General features: G+C 59.4%; 1 protein-coding gene across 8 annotated transcripts in view; it reads left to right on the top strand.

Annotated features, from left to right (window-relative positions):
• Positions 1-8,791: 8,791 nt before the first annotated feature.
• Grin1 (glutamate ionotropic receptor NMDA type subunit 1) overlaps positions 8,792-13,956 on the top strand; it is a 32,038-nt gene continuing 26,873 nt past the window's right edge. For 7 of the 8 annotated variants that reach the window (XM_048352998.1, XM_048353012.1, XM_048353016.1 and 4 more), the window contains exons 1-3: positions 8,828-9,085; positions 11,325-11,459; positions 13,311-13,487. In XM_048352998.1, coding sequence (XP_048208955.1) covers positions 8,828-9,085; positions 11,325-11,459; positions 13,311-13,487 — 570 coding nt within the window. Of the gene's footprint in view, positions 9,086-11,324; positions 11,460-13,310; positions 13,488-13,956 lie in introns of all 8 variants that reach the window. The other variant, XM_048353048.1, reaches the window with a different exon arrangement.

A 13,956-nucleotide genomic window follows, 5' to 3' on the forward strand; every position in this document is an offset into this window, starting at 1 on the left:
TCCCCCCCCCGGCCTCTGCCGGCTCCCCTCCCTCCCCCCGGGCCTCTGCCGGCGCCCCCCTCCCCCCCCGGCCTCTGCCGGCTCCCGCCCCCGCTCCCCACCGGGCCTCTGCCGGCTCCCCGCCCCGCTCCCCACCGGGCCTCTGCCGGCTCCCGCCCCGCTCCCCCACCGGGCCTCTGCCGGCTCCCGCCCCGCTCCCCACCGGGCCTCTGCCGGCTCCCGCCCCGCTCCCCACCGGGCCCTCTGCGGCTCCGCCCCCTCCCCCCGCTCTGCCGGCTCCCGCCCCGCTCCCCACCGGGCCTCTGCCGGCTCCCGCCCCGCTCCCCACCGGGCCTCTGCCGGCGCCCCCTCTCCCCGCGGGGCCTCTGCCGGCGCCCCCCTCCCCCCCCGGGCCTCTGCCGGCTCCCTCCCTCTCCCCCCGGGCCTCTGCCGGCGCCCCCTCTCCCCCGGGCCTCTGCCGGCGCCCCCTCTCCCCCCGGGCCTCTGCCGGCGCCCCCCTCCCTCCCGGGCCTCTGCCGGCTCCCCTCCCTCTCCCCCCGGGCCTCTGCCGGCGCCCCCCCTCCCCCCCGGGCCTCTGCCGGCTCCCTCCCTCTCCCCCCGGCGGGGCCTCTGCCGCGCGCCCCCCTCCCCCCGGGCCTCTGCCGGCTCCGCCCCGCTCCCCACCGGGCCTCTGCTTCGGCCGTCACCGCCCAGGGGTGAGCTCGCTGATTCCAGAGTCCTAACCTGGATTTCTGAGTCTAAACGAGTCTCCACTCAGAACCCCCGCACGGCGGGCCCTGCCTGCGTCTGTTGTGGAATACCCTCCTGGCCTTGTGTCCTCTTTTTCTTCTTCCTTATCCCTTTTTTTTTTTTTTTTTTTGCCAGTCCTGGGCCTTGAACTCAGGCCTTGAGCACCTGGCTTCTCTTTGCTCAAGGCTAGCACTCTGCCACTTGAGCCACAGCACCACGTCTGGCCTTTTCTGTAGGTGGTGCTGAGGAGTCAAACCCAGGGCTTCATGTATACGAGGTGAGCACTCCACACTAGGCCACATTCCCAGCCCCTTCTTGAGTCATCTTTTGATTTCCCAGCCGGCCTCTTTCCTTGCACTTACCAGGAACTGGTGGCAAAGCGATATTGTGTGATGACTCAGAACACTGAAAGCCTTCCAAAAACTGTAGCTCATTGTTAGGATTTTTTTTTCCTGTCAAGCACAAAGCCCTAGTTCAGTCTCCAGCAAACAAACTAAAACAGCAAACAAACCAGGATGTGGGAAGAGAAAATGTAGATGATGCTAATTCTGAGAATTTGGGACTAGCCTGAGGGTCTGCGTTTTCCAAGCACGTTGGGGTGGCATTTGGAGTTCAGGAGGGTCAGTGCGGTCTCCGGGTAAAGAAGAACATCTAAAGACAGTGGAAAGGGGGAATTTGTCAGAGTATAACACCAGTTTCCTATAGCTGAAAAGTATCCCAGTTCAAGCTAGGCAGGGTGGAACAAAATACGCACTACTGAGCATGTCCTTGTCGAGTTTCAGAACTCCAAGATGAGTGAAGATTGGAAGAATTAAGAGAGGAAAAGAAAGCCAAGTCAGCCACAGGGATCAGTAATAAAGTAGCATTAGCCTTCTCATTTGTGTCCTACTTCCTGACAGCAAAACAACCTCAGAATTCTGAGAGAATTCAGTTGAAACTCTGTCCTTTATATATTGTGTTGTCTGTTTTTATTAGTATAGCCAGTCTATCACTGATGTTTTTACAATGTATCTCTCAGGGACTACACTCATGCCCCCAGGACCAGTTTGACAGACTTTCCTCCCAGACTGCCTTTGAATCTATCCTCAGAGCTCATCCTCCTGAGTAGCTAGGATTGCATGCATGAGCCACCAGTGCCCAGTTTACAATGTATTTTTAACCATAATGTAAACTGGAAGTAAAAAGATTTGGGAAATCCACAAATACTTGAAAAACACTTCTAAGTAAGCCAGAGTCAAAGATGAAATCACAAAAGTTAGAAACTATTTGAGGGCTGGGGATATAGCCTAGTGGCAAGAGTGCCTGCCTCGGATACCCGAGGCCCTAGGTTCGATTCCCCAGCACCACGTATACAGAAAAAACGGCCAGAAGCGGTGCTGTGGCTCAAGTGGCAGAGTGCTAGCCTTGAGCGGGAAGAAGCCAGGGACAGTGCTCAGGCCCTGAGTCCAAGGCCCAGGACTGGCCAAAAAAAAAATATATATATATATATAAAAAAAAGAAACTATTTGAGCTAAATGAAAATAAGATACAGCCAACACAGTGCTTAGAAGAAAGTTTATGAATAAACTTTCATGCTAGACGAGATCAAGCATCTCCAATGTTTTTCTGCATTAAGGCACTGGAAAGAAAGACTGGAGTTGCTCAAGTGGTAAAATGTTTGCCTACCAAGTACAAGGCTGCCCCTTCCCAAAAGAAGCAGGGGCAAGGAGGGAGGAAAAACTAAATCCAAAGCAAACAAAGGCAAACAGAAAAGGGTACAGAGAAAAATGAATATCTGTTTCTTTGAGAAGATAAAATTGGCAGAGGTTGAGCTAGACCAACAAAGGAAAAAAAAAAAAGGAAGGACATTATTACTGACCTTATAGGAATAAAAAATGGGCTGGAGACATGGCTCAAGAGGTTGCCTATCTAGCAAGCCTGAGACCCAGGGTTTGATTCCAGAGTCAAAGAATGCTACAAAAGGACATTATATGGATACTCAAGAGACTTGAATCAAATGGAGATATGTCTAATGATACAAGTTGCCAAAACCAGCTTGAGAAGAAACAAAATCTGAAAGTACCTATAAGGAAACTGAGTTAATAACTGAAGATTTTTGTTGGGTGTGGTGGTCCACTGTGGATTCTCAGAACTCAGAAGACAAAGCAAGATAAGAGTTCTAGGCTAGCCTGGGCTACATATTGAAACTTTGTTTTAAACAATATTCTATGAATAATAAAAGTTCCAGTCCATGGGATTTCACTCACAAACCTTAAAAAAAATTGATGCCAATCCTTATAAACTTTGCCAAACTATAGAAAAGCAGGGTTCATTTCCCTTCATTCTATGTAGCCAGTAGTTACTTGATACCAAAACCAAAGAAAGACAGTGCAAGTAAACTACAGACCAACGTCCTTCATTAATGGGAGCACAAAAATTCTGTACAAAATAGCGAACATACTCCCGCAACATTCAAAAGGATTTTATATCATAAGCTCATTGGATTTATTTTAAGAATGTCAAGTTAATGACCCCAAACTGTTTGGCACTATGTTAATTGACTACCACCCCAAAATTGCACAGTCTTCTCACTGGCTGCAGGGAAAGCATTTTCCCAGCTATTCAGGAGCCAGCTCAGGTAGGAAAGTCTGTGAGATTTTTTTTTTTTTTTTTTTGCCAGTCCTACGGCTTGGACTCAAGGTCTGGGCACTGTCCTTCGCTTCTTTCTTGCTCAAGGCTAGCACTCTGCCACTCGAGCCACAGTGCCACTTCTGGCTTTTTCTTTGTATGTGGTGCTGAGGAATCGAACCCAGGGCTTCATGCAGGCTAGGTGAGCACTCTACCACTAAGCTACATTCTCAGACCCACTGTGAGACTTTTATTTTATCCAGTTAACCACAGGAAGCCAGAAGTAGAGCTGTGGTGCTAGCCTTGAGCAAAAAAAGCTCTGGGAGAGCACTCAGATCCTGAGTTCAAGCCCATGACCAACAACAGCAACAACAAGAAGCATTTGATAAAATTCAATATTTATTCACAGTGAACATCCTCAACAAACTTGGAACAAGCAGGAACTTGTTCAATATGGTGAAGGCCCATAAAGAAGTCCACCCCACTCCACAGTTCAGAAGGGAAGCACGTGCTCCTCAGGCACCGAAGCCTTCTGTTACAGGAGTCACCACACCAGTGGTTCTGTCCAGTCCACCTAGCCATGAAAACAAAGCAGAGGCATGCAGGATGGATGGGAAGAAGGAACGTGGTTGCTATTAACAGACAATCCTGTTGACATACTAAGGAATCTCCTACTACTGCTAGAACTAGGGAGCAAGTTCAGGTGGCAGGTACAAAGTCAGTATTCAAAAATCAATTTTATTTCTACATATGAGGAATGAACCATCTGAAAAAAATCCCCATCACAATGATATAAAAGACTAAAGTACTTTGTGATATACAAGACATACAAATTGAAATCTATACAACATTGCTGAGAGAAAGGATGTATGGCCAAAATGAGTGGAGAATTATTGCATACTCAGATTCAAAAACTCAAACATCAAGCCAGACATGAGGCACAGGCTAATCCTTCCCAGACTCAGGAGGCCGAGGGTCTTGGGTTTGAAGCCAGCTTGAGCTGTATAGCAAGATCCTGCCTTCAAAACATTAATTTATAAACTCAATTCCATTCTCTACCAAATTTTAGTGGAAGTTCTAGTGCTTCTAAATTTTATGTGTAAATACAAAGGCTATGATTTGTCAAAACAATCCTGTAGATGAAGGTACAGGTGACTGGTAGAATACTTGTCTACCCTAGGGTACAATCACTATCCAGTACCATCCACAAAGAGAAAGAGAGAGAAACACTTGCTATTTTCAAAACTTGGTACAAGGGGCTGGGAATGTGGCTTAGTGGTAGCGTGCTTGCCTAGCATGCATGAAGCCCTGGGTTCCATTCCTCAGTATCACATACACAGAAGAAGCCAGGGACAGTGCCCAGGCACTGAGTTCAAGCCCCAAGACTGTCAAAAAAAAAAAAAACCAAACCGACCTTGGTACAAAGAAAGCTACGGTAATGGAATCACTGTGGTCTTAAGCATGGGAGAGCACCTTCCTAAAATGCATGAAGCCCTGAGATATAGCCCCATTACTGCAAAACAAAACAAAAATGGGGGCTGGGAATGTGGCTTAGTGATAGATGCTTGGCTAGCATGCATGAAGCCCTGGGTTCGATTCCTCAGCACCATATACAATTTTTCTCATTGTACATAGAACGTTCACCAATAAAACAGCATGTCTTGGACCACAAAATTAATCTAAAGTATGTTTAGTCATATGAAGTATATTCTTTGACTATATTAAGATTAAAGTAAAAACCAGTAGCAGAAGGTGAATATGACAAAGACTGTTATGTGCATATGTAGAAATGCCATGATTAAACTCCTTACTATGTAAGTTTTTCATCTATTAAATAAAAATTTTAAAAATCAGTAGAAGCACATTTGAAAAATCTGCAAATATTTGAAAATTAAACAGGACATAATCCATTTGTCAAGGAAAGAAATCACAAAGAAAATTAGAAAATGGTTCAAATGATCATTCTTCCCTTGCTGGCTCCCATCTGAGGACCCAGGGCCCGGGTCCCGCCCTGAGGACCCGCGGCCTGAGTTTAAACCTGGTTACTGGCAAGAAAACAAAACAGAACAGAACCCTAATCCAGGGCGGGCAGCGCACGCCTGTGGCCCCAACTACCTGGGAGACAGAGGTAGGAGGATCAAGGTTCAGGCTGGCCAAGCAGCCAGGACCTTATCTGAAAAAAAACAAAGCCAAGCAGCGAGGGCGAGGTGTGGCTTCAGGGGCGGCCCGGGGCCCCTCCGCTGTGGGGAGGGCCCTCAGCTCCCTCTCGTTAGGCATGGTCCTGGTCTCCGTCCCCTTCTGTGCAGCATTTGGGTCTGCCCACAGCCAGCCCGCCCTCCAGTTCTGACGGAGGGATAGTGCCTGTCCCCTGCCCACTTAGTGGCCAGCAAGGCCAGAAGTCCGGACACGGCTCCTGCCTGCCCCCTCTCAAGCTGACTTCCCCTTGGTGGAAATGTATCCACAGGTAGCTCTTGAGCCCCATTTCTCAGGGATTCGCCTCCAGAGGATGATGAGTTTAGTCTTGTCCTGGTTTTAATCTGGCTAAAATGTCAGGGAAGAATTTCTGTGGGTTGGCTTGGCTCACGTGACAACCACTGGACTGAGGCCAGGAGCAGTGATAGTTATGACCGTTGTCCTTCCTAGAGCCAGGAGGTTGGATCCTGTGGACCTCAGCAGAGGAGAGACTGTCCCACCAAGACCTGAGGCAGGACAAGACCTCGCTCCCCTCCAGGGCCTGAGGGTTGACCAGGCTGAAGCCCAGAGGCAGCCTACTCTCTCGGGTCCTGTCCTTAGCTTTTGTCTCCCCTTTGAACTGAGCAGGGTTCCAGCCCTGGGTTTTTCACCTGTTATTGCCCTAGGACAAAGCAAGGTCAAGGCCTTCTGTGGCTGCAAGCCCACCAAGATGTGGGTTGTAGATGCAGCCAGGGTAAAATGGGGTGCAGAGCCCACAATGGATGCTTGGGTTCACGGCGGTGGGCCTGGCCCAGCCTCGTCTCTGTGTTTCATCATCGGGGACCTCGGAGGCTTGCAACAAAGCCTTGAGGAGCCACAGCCTGCGAACTAGCACAAAAAGCCAAAGCCCCAATTTGCAGAGCTTGATGTCTTTCATGGTATAAATAACTCCACCACGACCAATTTTAGGTTTCTAGCTGCGTAACAAGTGGCCCACATATTCCTGAATGCTCAACAGTCAGCTCCCAGGAACCAGTAGAAGCTGGAACCAGCCCCCCACTAGGGGAGGGGAGTGGACTCGTGGCTCCCACAGGGTCTTTTTTCTGGCCTATCCTGGAGCCATCTGAACACAGGCCAGCCCCAACATAGCCTCCAAACCCTGGCCTGCCAGAGGCGACAAGAAACTTGGAAATAGACTGCAAACCCTCTACAAATAGGCCTGCCTTGGGCCTCTGAACACCACTCATGTGCCCCCGTTCCCCCTCCCCCAGCTGCAGGAGCAACAGGGCCCCAGGTTGGCATTCCTGGCATTCTCTCCACTGGGCTCCTGAGCCCCAGAGCAGAGGGGCTGGATCTGCAGCTGGATGCAGGCATATGAGTTCCCGGGCATTGAGAAAGGAGGACCCAGCACAGCGAGTTTGGCAAATGCGCACAGCCCCTGCCCTTCCTCTCAGCTCCGTGGAGGTGACAGTGACAAGGAGCAGTGTGGTCATGATGGGGACCTGACTCCCCCACTGCGCTGCCCAGCACAGCACTTAGGTGTGGAGGCCCGCCCGGGGGCGTTTGCCAGGCTGTGGAATCCGGGGTTGCTACTGGAGATGGTGATGTCACCGGCAGGGGTGGAGCCTCAGCAGTCTTGAGTTTGGGAGAAGCAGCACACTCACCCCGAGGTTGGAAGGGACAAAGAATTTGATGGCGAGGACCAAAGGGATGAGCGGGGCTCTGGCAAGGAGCAGCTGGGCGGCAGGGGGACTCCTAGAAGAGGGGAATCGGGCTGGGGAGTGTCTAACCAGGTCTGACCTGTGCTGCCTGGCATCCACCTTTAGCCGCAGGTGCTGCAGAAAGCTCTTCCTGGCCTTGGTCCAGGCCCCAGAATCTCCTGGGAGATTGTGCTGGGCAGCAGGCCTGCCGCTGTACCCCTTTCTCCTCTCCTAAGCCCCGTGAGGGGCCGGGAGTCCAAGTTACAGGGCCAACAGAGCAGAGGCTTTCCCACATTTTTTTGGAAACAGGAAATTATTGGAAGGGTATAAAAGAAGTTACAGCAGCCGGCTGGGCGTGGGGCTCCGCGGTAGGTGCTGGCCTAGCATTCACGAAGCACTGGGTTTGATTCCTCAGCACCACATAAAACAGAAAAATCCCGAAGTGGCGCTGTGGCTCAAGCGGCAGAGTGCTAGCCTTGAGCAAAAAGAAGCCAGGGACAGTGCTCAGGCCCTGAGTCCAAGACCCAGGACTGGCAAAAAAAGAAAAAGAATTGTTCACAGCCAGACAGGTACAGCAATAAATTAGGTGGGGGAAAGCACAGCATGCATCTCAATATTTTATATCATGTCTTTCCCACGTTTTATTTTTGGTCAGCTGTGAGGCTTGAACTCGGGGCCGGGGGGCTTTCCCTGGGCCTCTCTGTGCTCAAGGCTAGTGCGCTACCACTTTCCTACCCAGGCTGGCTTCGAACCGCGATCCTCAGGTCTCAGCCTCCTGAGTAGTAGCCGGGATGACAGGCGTGAGCCCCGCAGCCCGGCTCTTCCCACACCTTCGAACCGCGCGGGGCGGGCGCCAGGAGGCACGAAGGGCTCGGGGCCTCTCCAGCCGCCCGGGCCTGGGGGAAGGCGCAGCACCGCGCGCGTGAGCTCGAGCGGGCGCCCCGGGCACAGAGGGGCCGGGGCGGTGGCGACGGCCGGGCGGCCCGGGCCAGCTCAGCTTCCGCAGGCTGGAGACTGCGCCGTCCTGCGCGCCGCCGACGTGCGTGGGCACGCACGGGGCGCCCACCCCCTCACGCACGGGGCGCCCACCCCCTCACGCACGGGGCGCCCACCCCCTCACGCACGGGGCGCCCCCGTCACAGGCGCTCACCCACAGGGCGCCCCCATCTCCCCCCCCCCGCTCACGCGCGCTCACGCACAAGGCGCCCCCATCTTCGCCTCCCCCACCCCCGCTCACGCGCGCTTACGCACAGGGCGCCCCCATCTCGCCCCCCGCTCACGCGCGCTCACGCACAGGGCGCCCCCATCCCCCCGCTCACGCGCGCTCACGCACAGGGCGCCCCCACCCCCCCGCTCACGCGCGCTCGCGCTCACGCAGGCGCGCTCGGGCCCCGCCGGGGCGGGCGGGCGCGCGGCGGGCGGGGGGCGGCGGGCGGAGCCGAGGCCTCGCGCCGCAGCCGCAGCGGACGCGGCGCGCGGCCCCCGCAGCAGCGCCGCGCGGAGCCGGGACCGCGGCGCGCAGCCCGCCCTCGGCGTCAGCACCGCGGACAGCGCCCGCCGCGCGCGGGTCCCCGCCGGCCCGGGCTCCCGAGAAGCCGCGCCGAGCTCGGCCCGAGCCCATGAGCACCATGCGCCTGCTGACCCTCGCGCTGCTCTTCTCCTGCTCCTTCGCCCGCGCCGCCTGCGACCCCAAGATCGTCAACATCGGCGCCGTGCTGAGCACCCGCAAGCACGAGCAGATGTTCCGCGAGGCCGTGAACCAGGCCAACAAGCGGCACGGCGCCTGGAAGATCCAGCTCAACGCCACCTCGGTCACCCACAAGCCCAACGCCATCCAGATGGCCCTGTCGGTGTGCGAGGACCTCATCTCCAGCCAGGTGCCCGCCGCGGCCCCCCCCGCCTTGCCCGCCCGCCCCCGGGCCCCCCCACCACCCCAGCCCGCGGGCCCCAGCGGCCCCGGCCCCCCCCACCACCCCAGCCCGCGGGCCCGCACCCCAGCGGCCCCGCACCCCAGCGGCCCCGGCCCCCTCCACCACCCCAGCCCGCGGGCCCGCACCCCAGCGGCCCCTCACCCCCGCGGCCCCGGCCCCCCCCCACCACCCCAGCCCGCGGGCCCGCACCCCCGCGGCCCCGCACCCCAGCGGCCCCGGCCCCTCCCACCACCCCAGCCCGCGGGCCCGCACCCCAGCGGCCCCGCACCCCCGCGGCCCCGGCCCCCTCCACCACCCCAGCCCGCGGGCCCGCACCCCAGCGGCCCCGCACCCCCGCGGCCCCGGCCCCCCCACCACCCCAGCCCGCGGGCCCGCACCCCAGCGGCCCCGGCCCCCCCCCACCACCCCAGCCCGCGGGCCCGCACCCCCGCGGCCCCGGCCCCCCACCACCACCCCAGCCCGCGGGCCCCAGCGGCCCCGGCCCCCCCCCCCACCACCCCAGCCCGCGGGCACGCACCCCAGCGGCCCCGGCCCCCCCCACCACCTCAGCCCGCGGGCCCGCACCCCAGCAGCCCCTGCGCCCCCCCCCCCCCCGCGGCCCCTGCGCCCCCGCCACGTGGCTGGGCTCGCTCCTCCGGCCAGGCGGGCCCGGGCATCTAGGCACAGGGCAGCGTCGGGACATCTTTGTTTCTACTTTTAGATCCTCCCTCCTGGGCTCCCCTTCCCCCGGTCCCCGAGCCTGCCATGGTCCAGATGCCACCGCGGGGGTGGTGGTGGGGACTGCGCATGTCGGAGGTGCCAGGGCTGAGCTGGGGGAGGGCACGGCAGTTCCCAGATGCCGCCTGTTGGAGCTGCCGCCCCTGGGCCGAGCCGCCTGCCGCATCTCAATGAAGCCACGCGGAGCTGCAATGCAGCCCTTTATGTAAGAGTCGGCAGGCGAGGGCGACTCTCGGGGCTCTGCGCCCAGAAACGGGCTCCAGCACACACGTGTGCCACTCGGCCAGGCTCGACCGACTGCACACACCTGCACGTGCCCACACCCACTGCCCGGATCCCAGATACACCTGCAAATGGGTGCTTACAAACACTGCTCCGATCACGCCTATCCCCCCCCACTAACATACGTGTGTCAGAGCACACAACACCTCCATACACGCCTCTGGCCCCGCTCCTGAGCACCTGCGGGGTCACACACATGCTCCACCCCAATGCTCATGCCCCCCTGACCAGCGGCTGGCTCCTTGCTGGCCCCTCTGGGTAGAGACTGGAGAGGAGGGCCTGGTGAGGGAGAAGCCGTCCAAGCAGCCTCAAATGCAGTGGCCATGCTGGAGCCTGAAGCCCAGAGCCCCCCGCCCCCCCCCCCCCGCACCTTGCCAGCCAGCCCCTGCTCCAGCCCAGGGCGCCAGGGGGTGAGAGTGGACAAGGCCTCGCGGCCAATGGCGTTTGTCACACGTTCTGGGGGCAGAGGGGAGATGCCATCAGCCGACGCACAGTGCGCCCGTCGGTGACCCCTCTGCACGGCCAGTGCCTAAAGTGGCCAGTAGCCGCCACTCACGCCCTCCGGGCACACCACGTGCCGCAGACTGCGTGCTGCCCCCCCCCCCCTCACGGAAGTCGGTGGGACCTGTGGCTGTGGAGACAAAGGTGGAGCTGAGGCCAGAAACAGGCTCTTCCCGTGGGGTGGTGGGGTGGACAGCCCCTTTGGGTTCCCTGAGCCTCCTTGCCGAGAGAGGGGCTGGGGAAAGAGCCCCCGTTCCGGGGGGGGGCAAGCCGGGGGCTCAGAGCCACCCTCAAAGCGGGAGTCAGCACTCTAAGCCGGGCGTGGGTCTTGTTTTGTGCTGTCTCTTGTCCGGACCGTGGGACACTAGCAAAGGGGCCACATACTCTGTGGCAGCTCCTGGCGGAACTTCCTCTAAAGTTCCTGCCGGCTGGGGAGCCACCAGCTACCAAGTGTGGTCATAGCCCATAGATCTCTGCTCCGCCGTTGCCCCGACTACAATAGGTCTATGGACCAAGAACAGTGCTGGGCCCATTCCTCTTCCTCATGGGTGCCCAGGCCTGTGTGCACACAAAGGGCATCTTCTGCATCCTGCCTGCTGGCTCCAGCCCTTGCCGCCCCTGAGACCCAGCTGCACGAGTGCCCAGCCAGTCCTCAGCAGGCTGACCCTGTCTCCTGTGTCCACAGGTCTACGCCATTCTAGTCAGTCACCCTCCCACCCCCAACGACCACTTCACTCCCACTCCCGTCTCCTACACAGCCGGCTTCTACCGCATCCCTGTGCTCGGGCTGACCACCCGAATGTCCATCTACTCAGACAAGGTAAGCCTGACCCGGACGGGGAGCCAGTCAGAAATCTGCGTCCTGTGTCCAGCCCTAGACAGCCCGGGGCCACAGGAAGCTGACTGAGTTGGTCAGGAGCAAGCACTGAGTGCAGATGGGGGAAGGGTGAGGCCAGGGTTCCCCGAGGCGCCTCTGGACACACATGAGCGTGCACACACGCATGAGTGCGCGCTCGCACATGCCCTTCACAGACACACGCGTGTGCGTGCACGCACACATCCCCGCACTGCGTGCTAGCTCACACTGTCACATACACGCTCACAGGTCCTCACACCCACGCACTTTCACACTGCACGTACACGCGTGTCCCCACGCCGCTCAAGCACTGCGGTTTCCTGAAGAATTCACGCAGTCACCCCTGCTCTGCCAGCTCCGGTGCCGGAGACACACGCCCGTCGTCACACACTGTGGGTGTGAACCAGCCACACGCAGCGAGGGCCTCCTCCTCCTCCTGCACACCTGTACTCACACTCACACAGAGCGAGGCCGGCGGCCTGGTGGGTGGCGGGGAGAGGGCCCCGTGGCTGGAGATGGGGGGGCAGGGGCTTCCTGAGCGGGTGGGTGGGCTTTGCAAGAGGGCTCCGGAAGAGCTGGGAGAGAGGGCTCCGAGAGGAGGAGGGGCCTGGAGGAGTCACGTACTTCGTTGGCAAGGAGAGTGGTCCTCCATGTGCCCCCCCCCCCCCCACAGGGCATGAACCGGAAGTGGTTACAGCGGGCTAGAGACAGCGTGGAGGGCGGCATGCTCTGGGGACTCGGGGCTCCTGCGGAACCCTCGCAGCCGGGGTGGCCCTCGATCTAACCTGGGCACCGGAGCTGGCGGAGCAGGGACGGCTACGTCAATTCTTCGGGAAACCGGGAGCTTGAGCGGCAGGGGAACTCGCTCCAGCTCGGGGAGTCAGTCTTTCATTCGCCACCCTCTGGAAGGACCCACCCAAGGGCATGTGCCCGGCCCCAAGAAGCCAGAAGGGCACTAGAGACTGCGTCCCACAGCCCTGCAGGCCCTGGTGCCTGCCAAGGGACAGCCAGGGGACGGTCTTGGAGGCGTGGGGGTGCCAGGCAGGGCTGTGCGGTGGCCTCCCTCCTGTCTGGAAGCCACAGTCCTGGATAAAGCTGCTTAAGAGGCTGACCTAGCCAGGCCCAGGGGAGCCTGAAAGGACAGATAGGTTTTCCCTTGGGTGAGGTGGAAGGGTGGCCAGGTTCCCGGGGCCAGAGGGAAACCGAGCAAGGCGAGATCACCTGTCCACGTGGACGTGTGGACAGCCCCCAAACTGTGTGTCCCCGTGACTTTGCCCAGCCTGGAAGAAAGAGGGCTCTCAGCCTGGTGACCGCAGCCTCTGTCGCCGCTTTGGGCACCGTGTCCTTACTTGTAGAGGGGAGGAAGTCGGTCCCACCACGGAAAGCAGCCTAGGGCAAGCGGGCAGCTGGGTCCCCCGGCACCAGCCCAGGAGGAACCACAGGCCCCTGAGGGAACCACGGTGGCAGCCACGCCCTGGCCCTGCGGGCCCCGCCCAGCCGCATTTCAGCCCCGAATGCAGCTATAACGTTTGGGGCAGCCCCGTGTGCGGCCCCAGTGGGGTCTTGAAGATGCTCTCCGAAAGGACTTTCTGAGCCGCGGCCGCCAAATGACGGTGGGCCGGCGGGGAGGCGCCCAGCTCAGGCACACTTGCACCGAGACCCGATGTCCACGTCCTGCTGGGCCGACCCCTCACTCTTCAGACTAGAAGATGAGAGAGGGAGTGGCAGGAGGCGGGGCTCCTAGGTGGGGGGAGGGAGCTGGTGGCCCCCCGGGGGGCCCGCGCCCCGCCTCAGCCTCCCCCGCTCCGCCCCCAGAGCATCCACCTGAGCTTCCTGCGCACCGTGCCGCCCTACTCCCACCAGTCCAGCGTCTGGTTCGAGATGATGCGCGTGTACAGCTGGAACCACATCATCCTGCTGGTCAGCGACGACCACGAGGGCCGGGCGGCGCAGAAGCGCCTGGAGACGCTGCTGGAGGAGCGCGAGTCCAAGGTGAGGCCCGGCGGCGGGCGGGCCCTCGGCGAGCAGGAGCAGGCGGGCCGCGCCGTGTCTGTGGCTCCTCGTGAACACCTCTCTCTCCATCCTGCATGCTCAGCTCCACCGCGTCGGGCGGCGCCGCCCCGGCCTGTCCTCGGCTCATTTCACTCGCTTTTGCCATTAGTCGAAATCTCCTTCGTGTCAGTCCCTGCCGGGCGAGGGCTGGACCACCTGGAGCTGCGCAAACACCCCTGTCCCGCCCCGTCCTGTCCCGCCAGCCCCACCGGCCCCCGATGCCCCCCACCCGCCCCAACAGCCCCACACACCCCCTCCCCCCTCCCGCCGGCACCAGCCAGGTTCACAGAGGCCCCAACCAGACACCACCACACGACCACGCCCCTGCCCAGGGCCCGGCCCGCGGCGCCCACGGCTGCCCTTCTGTTTTAAGGGCCTCCCAAGGACCCGGCCACCCCCTGCTGGGACA

The sequence above is a fragment of the Perognathus longimembris genome, chromosome 1, assembly GCF_023159225.1.
Source record: "Perognathus longimembris pacificus isolate PPM17 chromosome 1, ASM2315922v1, whole genome shotgun sequence".
Taxonomy (NCBI): Eukaryota; Metazoa; Chordata; class Mammalia; order Rodentia; family Heteromyidae; genus Perognathus; species Perognathus longimembris.